The 16,950-nt window shown below is 45.1% G+C and overlaps 2 protein-coding genes across 3 annotated transcripts in view; both read left to right on the forward strand.

Moving 5' to 3' along the window:
• FAM169A (family with sequence similarity 169 member A) overlaps positions 1–9,617 on the forward strand; it is a 69,338-nt gene extending 59,721 nt beyond the window's left edge. Inside the window, exon 13 of one of the 2 annotated variants that reach the window (XM_088443743.1) lies at positions 8,458–9,617. In XM_088443743.1, coding sequence (XP_088299869.1) covers positions 8,458–9,006 — 549 coding nt within the window. In that variant the 3' untranslated portion in view covers positions 9,007–9,617. The remainder of the gene's footprint in view (positions 1–8,457) is intronic. The other variant, XM_088443741.1, reaches the window with a different exon arrangement.
• On the forward strand, positions 1,657–3,041 carry ROPN1L (rhophilin associated tail protein 1 like). The gene has a single exon (XM_088443744.1). It carries the CDS (start codon positions 1,788–1,790, stop codon positions 2,445–2,447), a length of 660 nt encoding a protein of 219 aa, XP_088299870.1. The 5' UTR covers positions 1,657–1,787; the 3' UTR covers positions 2,448–3,041.
• Positions 9,618–16,950: the final 7,333 nt, after the last annotated feature.

Raw genomic sequence — 16,950 nt, forward strand, 5'->3', positions numbered from 1 at the left:
ATATATATATATATATATATATACACACATACAATGTAGTTCATTGTTAAATTGTATTAATTAATTACATTACATAGGTTATCTGTGATTGGTTGAGTGGGGCAAGAGTTTGCTCCTGACTGTCTTTATATATTGCAAGAGTCTCATTGGATTATGCAGCCCAGAAAGAAGGAAGATTGTATGCATTTATGGTGGAACATCTTATTATTTAATAATTTGGGGGAAATAATCAATTATTTAGGAGGAAATTATAACGGGAACAATGATTCTTTGCTTTTTATTTTTTTGTCAGATGAATTATCATGGGCAATCTTGCCTATTTTTACTTCTATTGCAGTTAATAAATTAGAGGCTTTATTTCCTAGGTCTCCAAAATGCAAATGCAATTTGGCATATGAGTAAATTGCATGGCTTACAAACAGCACCTCAAACTGCATTTAGACCTAATATCCCCCTCAGAGTGTTATCTCACTGGGGCTGATTCTGAATTATACGCAATGCACACGGATATCTTGGATTTCAGCATACTGGCCCTCATTCAGAGCCGGTCGCAAGAAGCGATCGCTCTCTCTGAATGAGGGCGGTTGCTTCTTTTTTTTACTGCAGCCTCCTGGTCGCTAGCCAAGCTGTGGGTTACCACCCACAGCTTAGCAACCAACCAGGTTGATGGTTGCGATGGTCAAGACCATCGCGACCTACAGGGCTTGCGATGAGATCCCCTGGTTGGGTCTCGGCAACCGCAAGCCCCAGGGAGCTTCCTGCTCTGATCGGCCGCCCACAAAACGGCAGGTGTTCCATAAGGAATGCTTCCGTTTGTGAAACCACACCCCCCCGTCGCCCCACCTACAAAACGGGCCGAGCTGTCGATCAACATCGACAGCCGGCCCTTTTGTAGTGAGCTCCGGAACTAGAGAATTTATCTCTCGCTCCGGGGCTTGCGCACGCGCAGTGCAGCCGCTGCACGTGCGCAGGGCCTTAACATCGACCCGGTTGCGAGCGCTCAGCGCTTGCGACCGGGTCTGAATAAGACCCACTGTGCGTGAGCTAAGGAAAGAAATCGGTTCCTCCGTGTGTGCCAGATCAGGTATCTGCAAACGAATTGAGATCGCTAGTGCGTATGGATAGACCCGTCCGTCGATGAACCACACTTTCCATGAAATCTGCATTTCTGGGAGGTAACTAGGCAGCGACCATGCGATCGCACTGACCTCTCCTATCTCATGGGAATGTCGTGGCTGTATAAGCAGAGCTCCTTGCCGGATCGTAGTGTGCAGGCGGAGATGGCACATCTCTTGCACCCACCATTGGACTGGTTTAGATGCAACTGAACAGATATTTAGTATACACGGGTGGATTCTCACATTGGCATAGACTAGGTAGCAAGCTGCCACAGAACATCAGCCCCACTGTGAGCAGGAATCAGGTTACTCAGAGCTCCTACCACCATATCACATCCACCAGAACCCCCCACACAGAAGAAAAGACCTTCCTCTAGTAAGTGTGGCCAAATAAAGCTTCAATAAACGCTATATAATTTATAAATACGCCTATGTGACAGAGACATGAAGAAGAGGTGAAGCCATTGTCCAGGAGAGGGCGCACTGCTGGGATACTGCGTTGACGTGCCGTTGTCTTGGAAACAGTCGCATAGAAACGCAGGAGGACGCCGTCACCTTAGCGACTCATCCAGGGCCGGCGCGCGGTGCCTCTGTGCAGCCCAGTCTCTGCTACAAGCGACCGTCACGGTGCGATTCCAGAATCGGAGCGTCTGAACCCCCGCAGCAGTCATGCCTCTCCCAGAGACCATGTTCTGCGCGCAGCAGATCCATGTGCCCCCGGAGCTGCCAGACCTGCTTAAGCAGTTCACCAAGGCGGCCATTAGGACGCAGCCCCGGGACGTGCTGCAGTGGGCAGCCGCCTACTTTGGGAGCCTGTCCCGAGGGGAGACCCTGCCAGTAAAAGATCGGGCTGAGAATCCAGCAGCAACTCAGAGGACAGACACCGGCCTCACCCCGGGGCTCCTGAGAGTGCTGCACAGGCAGCTGTCTGCCAGGGTCATGGTGAGTCGGGATGAGCTGGAGGAGAAGTGGAGAGGCCTCTGCATCCCCATGGCACAGTTACACAGCATCCTGGAGCTGGACCATTTTGGTAGAGAAGTGGATTGGCTGAAATTCCTCGCCCTTGCCTGTAGCACACTGGGTGGTAGTATCACCGTTGCTCTGAAACATGCCTGTGACATACTGACCGAGGACCCAGATGGCGGTGCCGCCCGCATCCCCTTCCAGACCTTCGTTTTCCTTTACAAGTACCTGGCCCAGGTGGATGGCGAGATACCGGAGGCGCAGATGGAAGAGGCGCTACGTGTCCTGCAGGATGATGCGGACAGACAAGCCGGGATGATCCAGCCAAGAAATTTTCTTACTGCTCTATGTCCACCTCTTTCTTAAGAAAATGTAAAGAGTCAAAAGCTGGAGACATGAGATAGTAACGCCTATAATTAATGTACGCAGCTTATTCATTATAAAAACATTTACAGTAGTAGTACCGTATTTCGTGCTTAACATTAAGGGCTTTTGTGATGATTACTGGTGGCTGTTTCACAAGATCATCAGTTGTACAATAGTAATATATTGGGGATGAAATTTAAAAATAAAAGGGATAAAGTATTGTAGAATTGGTTGTGTTTGGAACATGTATAACACAGCACATTGCACCAGGCCAGATCACTATTTATTCGCAGTTACATGTGGGGAACTAATATCTCTAACTGGCAGAGTATACAGGGGTGTATCATTGTTCAGACTTTCCCATTACATGAGGAAATTGTATACTCCAATGATCTTGAAGTTTATCTAAAATACCTGAAATTTGTGGTTTGCAGTGTTTATTAGACAGATGGGGTAACGGGGCGGCTTTAGAGAAGTCTGTTGTCCAGGCAGATTGGTCTATTTTTGTTGAGCGCAGAAACAACAACAAATCTGCTTTGTAGAAAAAATTGTTTCCAAAAATGAAAAAATAAATAAATGTGGGTTTCTCTTTCACCAGTTATCTGAAGCGATTATTAGAAAATATAAGGGGTTTAGGGGCAATTGCTATGGGACACGTGTCTTTAGCCCTTGGGTCATGGTTACTTTTAAACTACCACTGATACCTCTGTTTGTTTGGTCTGCAGTTCTTGTTATACCCCTGGGATATTTGATGCAATCGGCTGATTTAAGGCCCCCATACATCAGCAATTGATTGCAGCAATCGTGCAATTTGCAATCGATTGTGTATAAAAATCTCTCCCTTTTTCAATCGATTGCAAATTGCACGATTGCTGCAATTAATTGCTGATATATGGGGGCCTTTACTTTTCTGTGTCCATGTGGCTTACTATTATAGTTATTAATTAACAAATATATTAAAATACTACACCATGGAATACAGACATGGGATCTCCTATATGGAAACCCCTTTTTTCCAAAATGGCCCAGACCATTGCTCTCTGATAATAATATTATACAGATATGATCACCCTGCGAAGAAGGGGAACAGGACATTTTTAGATGTAATCTTATATATTTTAGGAATGGTTTCCAAATTACAGTAAAACATCCTATTCTGAAAACCCCAAGTCTCAAGAATTCTGTCTAATAGAACCCATTACTGTTTATGTACAATACACTTTAATAAGTATAACGTTTCTGCATTGCTCCTTGTTTATGGTATGACAAAAAAAAACAACTTCTAATTCTGCTTACCCAATACTTAATTTGTTGTCCCTAATCAGAGGAACACATCCAAGATACTGATCACTGGGTACAAATTATATACTAGCTGGGATACCCAACGTTGCCCGGGTTGAAGACTGGACCCTGAAGTACACCTGCAGCCTTCATTTTTTCACAATGTTCTCCCCAGGCTGTTTTTTGCGGGTGCACCACCCGTCAAGAAACAGACTAACACCCGGCACTTTGGGAGCCTGCAAGTGGAGACAATATCTGGGAGCTGTATAAAAAGGACCAGATCCTACAGACTTTGTAGCTTTTTCATAATCAGACGACTGGGCCTCATATAAGAAGAGGAGAATTAAAATATAAAATATTATTTCAAGTTGAAATCATTATAAGGTCAGGGTTTAAAACATTTTACTATTGCGAAGGCGCCCACCTGGCTACTTCTTGATGCCACCCGGCTGGAAACATTTTCTGGGGAGAACACTGCTATAACCTGGATAACTATGCAAATTAGGAATAAATGACAGTGCGGTTAAGTGCAGTTGCATACCGTTTGGATTGGGAGATGTCAGGAGCAGACTGACTTACAGAACAGCAATCAGTACAGCTTCCAAAAATCACTTGAGTTTCAGAATTCACTGCAGAACAGAGGGGGTGATTCAGCTGCAGACGCAGCTGCTAACATGTTATCACATGCTAACAAAGCTGTGATAGCTGTAATATGGCAATGCAGCAATGCATTACTGATCATCGAATCAATGGCAATCCCTTTGGCCGGATGAGTGAGCATAGGGGTCACGCAAGCCGGCCGCCACAGATGAGTAAAAGAGGCCAGGAAATCTCCAGCAGCCGACTGAGTTCCTGGCCTCTCCACTCCCCCCCCCAAACGGCAGTGACATGCCTCCGTTTTGGGAAACGGAGGCTGTCGTCGCCCGTTCCCCACCAAGAAACGGCAGCAGACTGTCAATCACTGACGGACTGCATGCGGGATTGCATACGCAAATTTCCGCTAATCGGGAATCTGTGTGATCCCTGTCTCTGCGTCTGCAGCTGAATCACCCCCTGAAATCACTCTGCAGACCAGTAATAAAGACCATGTCTAGCATGGCTGCCATCAGGGGGGAATGCCGGGACTGGCTGGAGGAAGGGGGCCCGCCCACAGTGGCACTGTGTTGCTGTGATCAATCTCCCATGCTATTTGTAATCTCCATATGCTAAGCTTCGCCAGGATCAAAGATTGTGGATTGATTATGCAGTCTGCCACAGTCTGAATGTATTGAGTGGAATGTATCATGAGCCTACCAGCACTGTGACAGTGTGTGTATAAAGCCAGCCCCTCAGCCCCAGAACCTGTGTAATTTAAAAGTGTTCACACCTAGGCAAAAACATAATCCTGGTCAAACTATACCACCATGCCAAATTTGGTGGAGCTAGGTACAAAATTCTGGCTATGCATAAAGGACAAACAGACAGACCTTCTTGCTTATTATATAGATAACTAGCTGGGATACACAGCGTTGCCCGGATTGAAGACTGGACCCTGAAATACACCTTCAGTCTTTTTTTGTTTACATAGTTCTCTCCTATAACCCCATTCCATTGATCCTGATAAGGACCCCACTGTTTGCTAACATGCATGCAAACAGTGGTGTAACTACTGTGCGGCTGCTATGGTGGCTGAGCTGCCTCTGTGACCTGCCGCTCCCCTTGTATCCAGTGACACACACAAGGCGGGCCGGTCCAGTCAGTGCCGTCAAGAGGGTCCCGGGTGTCAGCAATGTTGATTTGGTGCATGCCTGCCTTCAGATTACAGCTGGTGAACTGGAAGGCAGTCATGGAGAGACCGCCGCCGGTCGCAAGGCAATCAGAGCTCGCGGACAGGCAGCCAATAAGCAATGGTGGCTCCTGATTGACTGCTGCTCCGCAAGCTCTGCTTGGCTTGCGACAGGTGCCAGATTTAAATTGCGCTGGCTCTGTCTGTCCATGTCTGCTGCTGCCTACCGGTTACCCGGCCCCAAATCCACATCAGCTGGCTGCCGATGGCACACAGGGGGAGGCGATATGCTGCTGGAAGAACACAGGGATGGGAGTTGCTGGTGGGGGGCATAATGTGTATGGGACACGTGTATTGTGTGGAATAATGTGTTATATGGGGCACAACTACTATGTGGAATATTCTGTAAAGGGAATTATGTGGTATAATTTGTAAGGGGCATTACTGTGTAGTGTAAGGGGCACGACTACTGCGTGGCATAGTGTGTATAAGGGGTACTACTGTGTGGCATAACCTGAATGGGAACTGTGTTGCATAACCTGAATGGGGTCTGTGTGGCATAACATTAACGTTTTATTTACGCCCTTGCATGCAAACACAGAGGCTCTGGATTTAATATGAACTTGCATGGGTCAACAAGTTTGCTCAGCAGCAGTTAAAAGGATACTTTTGTAGCTTTCTCACAAGTTTTCGGCAGACTGCCAATTTCCAATGGAGCCAGACCTGGAACCTGTGTAATGTAAGCGTGTCCCCATTTTTAGCGATTGTGTGACAGTGGGTGGCCCCCACAAAGTTCAAACCAAGGCAAGAACCTAATCCTGGTCAAACTACACCACTATGCCAAATTTGGTGGAGTTAGGTCTTATTATATAGATTAACATTATTATTTACATTTATTTATATAGTGCCAGCGTATTTTCCGTTGCTCTTTACAATTGAGAAAAGAACTGATAAAACAAGTTATAACTTGTACAAACCACCATACTATTCCCAAGAAACTGCGCACATGATTGATCCCATACAGAAAGGACGTTCAAATAGCAAGGGAAAATAAATGGCCATCACTGACAACTGCTCAGTTGTCCCCTCGCGGGTTGTCCCCACCTAAAAAAGAAAGTTGTCCCCTTACGGGCTCGCTTCGCTCACCGCGCTTCAGGTTCGGTGGCCCGCTACACTCTCCACAAGGTTATATTCCCCCTCTATGCCCACTTGGATGGTAGGGAATGACGCTGGACACTGGGAATGATGCTGGACACTGGCTGCTGACGTCAGGGTCCTCTCCGTGAAGGGGATGTAGACATTACCATGATTGATAATAATAATGAGTGTGGGACACTTGGGTTCTCTCTGCAATGAGTCCGTAAAGAACACAAGTATCCAGCAAAGATACACATATCAAATATAACGCTGACAAACATGTAATAAAATAATGTGTGTAGGACGACTGCCCATATACATTGAAATGCTAGTGCAGAAAAAAGTGGATCCGTGACACAGCAAATAAACTAATGGGCTCAGCATAATGGATGTGCAAAGATGGGTGGAAAATATTCACCAATAGGCTACTAAAATAAAACAGCAAAGTCAGCTGAAGTTATATACAAACAACTGCAGGTATATACAGAAAGCTGCAATTATATACAGTCAGCTGCAGTTATATACAGAAAGCTGCAATTATCTAGTCAGCTGCAGTTATATACAAACAGCTGCAGTTATATATAGAGCTGCAATTAAACAGACTGCTGCAGTTTTAAAATGAGTTGCAGTTTTCTAGAGAACTGCAGTTATATAGTCAGCTGCAATTATATACAGACAGTTGCAGTTATATAGGACAGCTGCAGTAATTATATATAGACACAACAGTTTCATATGACAGCTGCAGTTATGTATGACAGCTGCAGTTATATACAGACAGCTGCAGTTATATAGTGCTGCAGTTATATACAGTCAGCTGCAATTATATACAGACAGTTGCAGTTATGTACAGACTGCTGCAGTAATATACAGAGTTGCAGTTATAAAACAGCTGCAGTTATATACGACAGCTGCAGTAATTATATATAGACAAAACAGTTTCATACGACAGCTGCAGTTATATACAGACAGCTGCAGTTATATACAGACAGCTGCAATAATATATGACAGCTGCAGTTATATATGACAGCAGCAATTATATACAGACAGCAGCAGTTATATACCAACAGCTACAATTATATAGTAGATACAAATAGCTGCGGTTATATACGGAGAGCTGCAATTATATTCAGACAGCCAAACTTCCCTGCTAAAAATCAAACAAACAAACTGTATTATGTTATGTGATCCCTTGGTTTTTCTTGGTTTTTCAAATGTTTTGTACCACAGTTTCAATCTTAAATTATGCTGTCAAATGAATCTAAAGAGAAGTCACATTAAGAACAAATTATGTAATCTATGATCAACATTTGTAATAAATTTTATAAAAAAGACAGGAAATATATGTTCTGAGATGAGACCTGTGACGCCTCTCACAACGATTAATGTGTATTTGACCCCCTGAACCTTCATGTCTAGATTTTTACTCCCAATATTGGTTATTGGAGTCACACAACAGTCTACGTACGTCAAATAAGTTGCTAAAAATCAAACAGACAATCTTGGTCGGCCAAACAAAAGCTAAAATAAATAATGAAAATAGTATATACTATGATACCCTAACATACCAGAACTGAACAATATCACATGGGTGCCCAAGTAGGTTTTGGGACAATTCTGTCATTCATCCTGAGTGTTGGCCGACAGGATCTCTCTTCAGTTCAGTTGTTTGTTATTCCAGCCTGATTGATCCCAACCTTGTCGATCTGAATTGCCAGTCACTTCTTACTGTTACCATTACTATAGTGCGACTGATTGGGTAATAATTTAAAGTGTGTACTGCAAGTTCTGGACTCAACCTTTAATTCTGGTTTTTATCTTTCATCACAGGTTCTTAATCCAGATGACCTAGAGTCTACAGCACATGAAAACATGATGACTGAAGTAGAAGAGACAGATATACAAGAAGAGGAGTTTAAAGAGACAGTGGCCACAAAAGCCACTGAATCATGTATGCCGATTTTAAGTGAAGACTTGAGGGATAACGGTCTGCCTGGATACCCAGAAGGCATTTCTGCAGGAGAGTGCCCTACATGTGATGATGCATCAACCCTGAACACTGCTTCCCTAGAAGAACCCACCATTAATGTTAGAGCTGACACATTACCGCTTCTCCGGCAGGGCCCTCTACTTGTGGTTGAACTTCAAGATGTAGCATTCCAGCAACAATCTGATGGACAAAGAAGTGTTTCTGGAGAACAGTCTGAAGGATCTGTGGAGACAGATAAGTCTGTGCAAAAATCTATGGAGCGAGATGGAGAGAGCAGCTCGGAGGAAGTGGAACCAGAGGTCCCAGTAGCAGACAGAAGGGGCGGTTTGCGCAGGAAGGTCAGGGCGTACAGAGGACCTGCAAAGAGAAGAGCCAAATTATCAGTTTAGTAGATAGTAGTATATAACCTACATGTTATTATTCACAAATATTTGTAAAACACAATAATTTAGTGCTTTCTAAAAGTTATATAAAGTTGTGCAGCCTAGGTCACAGACATTTGTATCTGTTCAATTTTAAAGTTTTCTGTTTATGTAATTTTTTCCTATTTCTGTTCTTATTATGTGTATTACCTGCGTTTCGCTACTTTTCTTATTTCACATACTGGCACCAGAGTTTCAAGCTCTAACTAAAGCACATGTGTTAATAGAAAAGAGCCTGGGAAGTGTTAATGAGAACTTTTGGAGTTTAATGACCAAGTAAAGCCATTTATGAATATATTTCAAAGCTTGTGCATTACTGAGCTAAATAATACACCTGTGTTTCTATTAAACCTTTCCAGCATGTTCTACCTTTTAAAGAAAACTGACACTTCTTTATGTTGCATCACTTTGAGGCAGTTAAGAAGCCGGTGGTTGGCTAGGCAACAGAAATACTTTGTATGGACAATAGATGGGTGAGTTTGTACAAGGCAGAGTGGTATCACAGCTAGCTTACTGACATGCTGTGCCTTTCTGTTCAATTTGTTCCCTCTATTAGCTCCACTTTATGGTCATTTATGCAGCTGCAATATATTGTTCTATTTCTTTCCCAATTTTGACATCATTAGGTGGCAAATGCATGAATTAAAACATTAATGGGACAGTTACTGATGTACAATATTATATTATTACAAATTATGGGTTGTAAGAAGTGGGCAGTAGTGTTCTCCTTGAATGCAGTTTAAGTGAAGGAATGCTGCTCATTTTGCTCTGAAATGCAAAAATGAGACATTATGTGGCTGGATGAGACTGTGGGGTATATTTACTAAAGTGCGGGTTTTAGAAGTAGAGATGTTGCCCATAGCAACCAATCAGATTCTAGTTATTATCTTCTTGGAGGTGCTAGATAAATGTTAAGTAGAATCTGATTGCTTGCTAAAGGCAACAGCTCTACTTCTAAAAATCTGCACTTTAGTAAATATACCCTAAGGGGTGTAGATGGAATGGATATGGGTCTGTGGGATTCAGTATGATTTACCGCATGGCCGGCGGTTCAAATCCCGACAACGTGAGCTTGGCAGGGGTGAAAATCCTGATCATCCTAGGTAAGTATTTGCTAACCTAATTTTACCCCCTAACCCTCCCTTAGGGGTGTCTAACCCTAACCTCCCCCCCAAGTGCCTAACCATAATACCCTCTAAGTGCCTAAACCTAAGCTCCCCTTCCCCGCCGCCTAAACTCCGGGGGGGTGCCTAACCCTAACCTCCCCCTGGGGGTGTCTTACCCTAAGCCCTCCTTCCCCTAGCCTAAACCTAACCTCCCGGGGGGTGCCTAACCCCAAGTCCCCCCCAGGAACCCTAAACCTAACCCTCCTCCCCCCCGCGGCTGTCCGCACCTGGCGCCCGGCTTACCTTCGATCGGTAAGACAGGTGTCAGGCTCCCGGCGTAGGGAAAATTACAGGCGTCGGGATTTCGACGCCTGTTGTTTAACCCTTGCTGGGATTAGACAGTTGGGAAGCCGATGGCCGGGATTCCGTCCATCGGCTTCCCGACTGTTTCCCGGTCTTTGACCATGGAATATTTTTAAAACCCTACAAAATATCTTTGACATGAGGACTGCTGGAGATGGAAATAGTCTGTTACTGCATTTTCATCATCCAGACACTTTACATGGGAAAACAAATTTATGGGCACATAAATACTAATGTAACAAAAACATTTTAATTTGCAAATGAACTCCTTACACATGACTTGAAGAAGACGCAGTGAGCAGGGCGCTGAGACATCAGACGGGCCCAGATGCTAGAGATGGTGTGTAGCCAATAGTGGGGGCGCTGCTCCACCTCTCCATTTGACAGGTCTGTTACAAGTCGCAATCACAACTTGACACTTTCTGACAGTATGCCCAGACAGGACGGGGTTACTCCAGTTCTTCCTGTTGCTAGGAGATCGGCACGCCTCAGGAAGTGATGTGTTTTCCACAAGTGCAAACCTGATTGGGACTTCAGCCTATTTATACTCACTGATCTATTGCACCTGTGCCGACTATAGAGTGTATGTGAGTTCCCTCAGCCTGGCTGCAGAGTCAGGTTGTGCCTGTTATCCGGTTCACTGAACTCCCACACGGCTTCCTAACCGCTCCAAGTAGCTTCCGTGCTACCACCTATCTCCAAACGGCTTCCTGGCCGCATCTAGCAGCTCCCATGCTGCCATCGTTCACCATACGGCTTCTTAGCACTCCTAGTAGCTTCCGTGCTACCACCAATCTCCAAACGGCTTCCTAGCCATATCCAGCAGCTCCCGTGCTGCCATCATTCACCATACGGCTTCCAGGCCGCTCCAAGTAGCTTCCGTGCTACCACCAATCTCCAAACAGCTTCCTAGCCGTATCCAGCAGCTCCCGTGCTGCCAACGTTCAGCCTACGGCAATTGCCCCAACATCGGCACCATCGCTCCAACATCGGCACACTTGCAGCACCATCGGCTTTCAAAGCAATCATCAAACCATAGACTGTTTATCCACGGCAATTGCCCCAACATCGGCACCATCACTGCAACATCGACACACTTGCCGCACCATCGGCTCTCAAAGCCATTATCAAACCATAGACTGATTATCTACGGCAACTGCCCCAACATCGGCATCATCGCTGCAACATCAGCACAGTTGCCGCACCATCGGCTCTCAGAGCCATTTACTAACCCTAGACTGTTTATCTTCGGCTATTGCCGCACCATCGGCACCATTGCCGCACCATCGGCATAACTGCTGCACTGTCGGCATCACTGCCGCACCATCGGCACCATTGCTGCACCATCGACTCCCAAGCTATTGCCCAAAAAAACAAACTGTACTCTCACAACATCCGTACCATCAATAGCCTTATAATCATCAACTGTGTCAGTCCTACCTAACTGTACATTCTTTACCTGTTGAATTCCCCTGTATCTCCATGTGAGCCGCTACTACCTCGAGCATAAGTCCAGGCGGCCGCCTAAGTACCGGTGAACGTATCCTAGTTCTAAGGGAACAACGGGCGGTTGTTATTGGCAGAAGATCTCGCTAGCCGGCTTCTAGGGGTCTCACATGGAGCAGGCAGTGGGAGTCATGATATTATAGTCGGCCCAAAAAATAATAGTTGATACACTAGGATATAGTTACAGAAAGTGTTGTGTCGGACTTATAACTTCTGCTGTCATGGAACAGGGACAGAGTCTTGCTCAGATGCTTGCAGCCCAGATCCAAACACTTACCCAGAAAGTCCAGGAACTCACTATACGAGTTGAAGAGAACCGTTCTCCTCTGTATGCAGCTCCTCATCTAGAACCTAAGATGAATTTGCCAGATCAGTTTTCTGGGGATCGCCGACAGTTTTTAAACTTTCGTGAAAGTTGCAAGCTCTATTTCCAACTTCGTCCGGCCTCTTCAGGGACACAGTTGCAACAAGTTGGAATGGTAATCTCTCTCCTTCAGGGGGACCCACAGACTTGGGCCTTCGGGCTGCCTTCTACTCACGCGCATTACAGTCAGTGGAAGCTTTCTTTATGGCCTTGGGCCTATTGTATGATGACCTGGACCGTGCTGCTTTGGCTGAGTCCAAGTTGCGTGCTCTCAAGCAGGGCCAAAAGGCAGCAAAGGATTACTCATCAGAGTTCCGCAAATGGGTTACTGACTCCGGTTGGAATGACACGGCTTTACGTAGCCAATATCGTGTTGGTCTTTCTGAGGCCATCAAGGACATCGTTGTGCAACATTCACCCTCTGAATCCTTGGATGACCTCATGCAACAAGCCATAAGGATTGACCGACGCTTACGGGAACGCAAATGTAAACCAGATCTACCCATCAGATCGCCTCATTCTCCCACTTGGGTTCAATCCTCGGTCACAGAGGAACCTATGCAGATTGGCGCCTCTCGTCTATCGTCAGTAGAGAGACGCAGAAGACGGTCTCTTGGCCTCTGTATGTACTGCGGTGACAAGGGGCACACGGTGAATAACTGTCCACGCAGACCAGTAAAAGACAAGGCCTAAGTGTTCAGGAGGATTTGCACTTAGGCCTGGCATCCATTTCCTCCAAAAATTCTATTTTAATCCCAGCAATCATCCAGCTCACCAATTCCACTTTGTCTACTTCAGCCTTCCTAGATAGCGGGGCAGCCGGCAATTTTATGGATTTTCTTTTCTTTCGCACTCTGGGAGTACCAGGCTACCAGCTGTCCCTTTGGATCAAGAAATTCCTATCTGTGGTCTAGACGGAGGTTTGATTTCTTCAGGTCATGTGAAGTTTAAGACACCTCTTCATTTATCGGTGGGTTCCTTACACTCAGAGACTTTGGCCCTCATTCAGAGCCACTCGCAAGCGGCAGTACGCTCGTTCCGAGCGATGTTCGCACATCTGCGCATGCGTACGGTTTTTAGTACGCATGCGCGAACCAGTCAGTGCGGCCGAAAATCGTTGGTACGCAATATAGCGAGGGCCTGCTATTTTGAGTGACAGAATGAGGCGTATGTGGGTGGTAACAGGGGAAGGTGCTTGAAAACGGGGAGTGGAGATCCGAACGCAGGCGTGCTTAAAGGTCAAAACGGGCGTTTTAAGGGAGTGCATATTTAATACAGCAGCGTCATTGACCACGTCACTTGGTTTTTTTTAACTCAGAACTGCTCGCAAAATAGCGGTTGAAAACACCAACCACAAGAATAGCGAGCAGTTCATACGCTGTACGATGTACTCGATTAATCTAATAAATAGCGGACATGACGTATGGTGCGTGCGGCCAGGGGGCGTTTTTATCAAATAAACGAGCGTATGTTTTGCTCGCTTGTTCAGACTTAGAGGTGGGAACAGACTGCAATTTGCGAACGGATCATTTGAATAGCCACCCCTTGTTTTTGAACGAACGACCACAAATAGCGAACGGCTCTGAATCAGGCCCTTTGTCTTTTTATCTCCTCCATTGTCCCTTGGCTCCAGTTGTTCTTGATTTTCCATGGCTTAAGGAACATTGGGCCTGATTCAGAGCCAGACGCTATTTGCGGACGGTCGTTCTGAAAAAGGGGCCGGATATTTAAATAGAGCGCTCGCTCTTAGCGGTCTGTTGACGCCTCTATGTCTGAGAGAGCGAACGAAACATGCGCTCGCTATTTTGTAAAGACGCCCCTTGGCCGTTCGCATCATACGTTATCTCCGCTATTTATTAGATTAATCGAGTACATCGAAAGGCGTATGAACTGCTCGCTATTCTTGTGGTAGCATTTTCCTACCGCAATCATGCGAGCAGTTCAGGCTAAAAGACAACCAAGTGACGTGGTTGATGACGCTGCTTTGTTAATTATGCACACCCTTAAAACTGCCGTTTTGACCGTTTGGCAAGCCTGCGTTCGGATCTCCTCTCCCCGTTTTCAAGCACCTTCCCCTGTTACCACCCACAAACGCCTCATCCTGTCACTCAAATTAGCAGGCATTCGCTATTTTGCAAGCACACGATTTCCGACCGCACTGACTGGTTGGCGCATGCGCATTACAACCCATACGCATGCGCAGATGTACGAACATCGCTCGGAGCGAACGAGAGGCCTGGGCACTGATAATCTGTGCTCGCCCCTCTCCTCTCTCAGCGCCCCCGGTAATGAGCATTTTAGGAGGAAAAGTGGAAATGAATTAGGAAGTGCTCTAAATGTGATTGTAGGCAGTATGTTCACTTAACGTTTTCTCTTTTATCTCAGACTACAGTCCAGCAAATGTTGCAAATTTCTGTTGATGTCATTCACAACTTGCAGCAGCTTGTCATTATACACCAGTTTCCAGAACCTATCAGAAATCACACACACTGGGTCATGTAATGGATGTGTAAATCAAACATTGGGCGGTATTCTATTAGTTTTTCACCCGCAGAAAAGTTTCGCCTGCCCAACTTTTCGCTGGCATCCCGTGTTTTGGACGCGGAAACTTATCGTGCGCGTCCCCGCTTTCCGCCATATTCAATTACAAAAGAGGTGAAAACGGGAAGTGGCGAATGCAGAATAGGCGGAAAGTACTGTCAGACTTGGGGAAATCATCCGTACCCCCCCAAAAAGATGCACTAACAGTAGGGATCAATGTAGAAGTGTTCCAATAGCCCTAATAAAACTAATTGGGGTACTGAAGTTGTTTAAAATCCTTGTTATTGGTGTCCTTGTAAAAGTGGTGAAGAATGGCAAAAAGCAGAATTTTTTGGTGAAAAAAAGTAGCCCCATCAAATTTGGGGTATTTGAAAATGGATACTAGCATATTTTAATGTCTCTAAAGTGAAGTTTTTGAAAAGTGAAATTCCTCCATCATACAAGCACCTACAATCCCCAAAACACTTGGCCAATACTTACAGTACCCCCAGAAGCTTATTTCGCTAGTTTTAGAAGTCCCCCCACTTTTGTTATTTTCGCCCCAATTTCAAAGGTGTTTTTTGGGGGGATCCTGGAATTTAAAATTTTTTTTTTTTGGGATGGTGAATTGTCCTTTGGGGGGTGCACTAAGAGTTTTGAGTGGTTTCCCAACATCTGCACCCCAAGTATATAGATTGTACACTTCTTTTCACCTACTATTCTGTGGAGAAAAAGTATTTCCTATTTCAGTGCCTTGACTGTCCGCATAGGCGAAAACGGAATAGAATTTAATACGGAGTAAAGAAAAAGGCAAAATTATCGCTAAAACCAAACGTAAATGGCTTTCGCTTCTAATTGAATACGGACCTAAATCTGCCACACTTACTCCGAAAGCAGAAAATAATCCCAGGAATTTAAATGCTCCAACTATGACCCCCAAGTGGCACACTTGTGCACACATCACAGGAACATCACCCTCTTGTATTTAAGCAGACATTGCACTAAAAAAATAATACATTTTTTTCAAGTTTATGAAAAAATCTTATGTGGGGTGGTTATAGCTGTTTGTGATGGGAGAGGATATTTATTCTCACTTTACATTTAATAAATAACAAAGAAAACTACTAAGGCACATGTGTAATTGCAAATACTGTATGTAAGTTCAGAAGAAGTCCATTGAAGCTCAATATAGAAATTTATTTTCACAAGATGTGTGTCAAATTTTTCGTAAACAAAACAAATCACTCGACCGATCAAGAGGCATGATACCTAGATCTGTAGTACAGCTCCTGGTTTGTTCCTGTACATCCTTCTACACTAAAGCCACGGTTGCAGCTGATTATCTCCTGTCTCTTGGTATTTTAATGTTGGAGTCTCTTTGAGGCTCCTGAAGACCTTGATGTGGTAGCTGGAGGTGATCACTCTGTAAAAGGGAAATTTATAATTCAGCCTGCACCATGAGCTTAGCACTTCAGCTCAGATCTGTGACATCATTCATACATTATGTAGGGCCATTACCACATGCTCATTGTGCAGGTCTTTCTACTACCTAAAAGAGCTGCAGTAGAAAGCTACTGTAAAGACTGAACAATGTATTTGATCTTTTTTTGCTACATAACAAGATTGTCTCATGACACATTGCAATTAACAACAAGCATGGCTTTAAGGCTTTAAGTGCTACTGGTGTAGAGGTGCAATGTTCTACTCATACTCCTTTCACACTGCGTAAATAACCTCGATGAGAAAGGGTCCCTGAAAAATAACCTGGGAATCCAACCTGGGTAGCGAGAAGGGTTGGATACGAGAACGATCCGGGTCATGCCTAAAATTAGCTGATTGGCGGCTGTGAAGCAGTCACCACCCACTTTTTATGACCTCACAGGTTCAGCAGGACAGACCCGGATTCAGTGTGATCGGGGTTTACCTGGGAATAACCACGCTCGAAGGTGCAGTGTAATAGGGTCAAAACCGTAAGTACAGGATCTGACCCGAGATTTGGAACACAGTTCCAAAATGGGTCAGACCCGGGACAGACCCCTTTCCACTGCGGCA

Source organism: Taudactylus pleione, unplaced genomic scaffold (assembly GCF_031769625.1).
Source record: "Taudactylus pleione unplaced genomic scaffold, aTauple2 ptg000333l, whole genome shotgun sequence".
NCBI classification, from domain to species: Eukaryota; Metazoa; Chordata; class Amphibia; order Anura; family Myobatrachidae; genus Taudactylus; species Taudactylus pleione.

What these genes read in the sequence shown, in the direction of transcription:
- ROPN1L (XM_088443744.1), top strand. Translation starts at nt 1,788, where the DNA reads ATGCCTCTCCCAGAGACCATGTTCTGCGCGCAGCAGATCCATGTGCCC.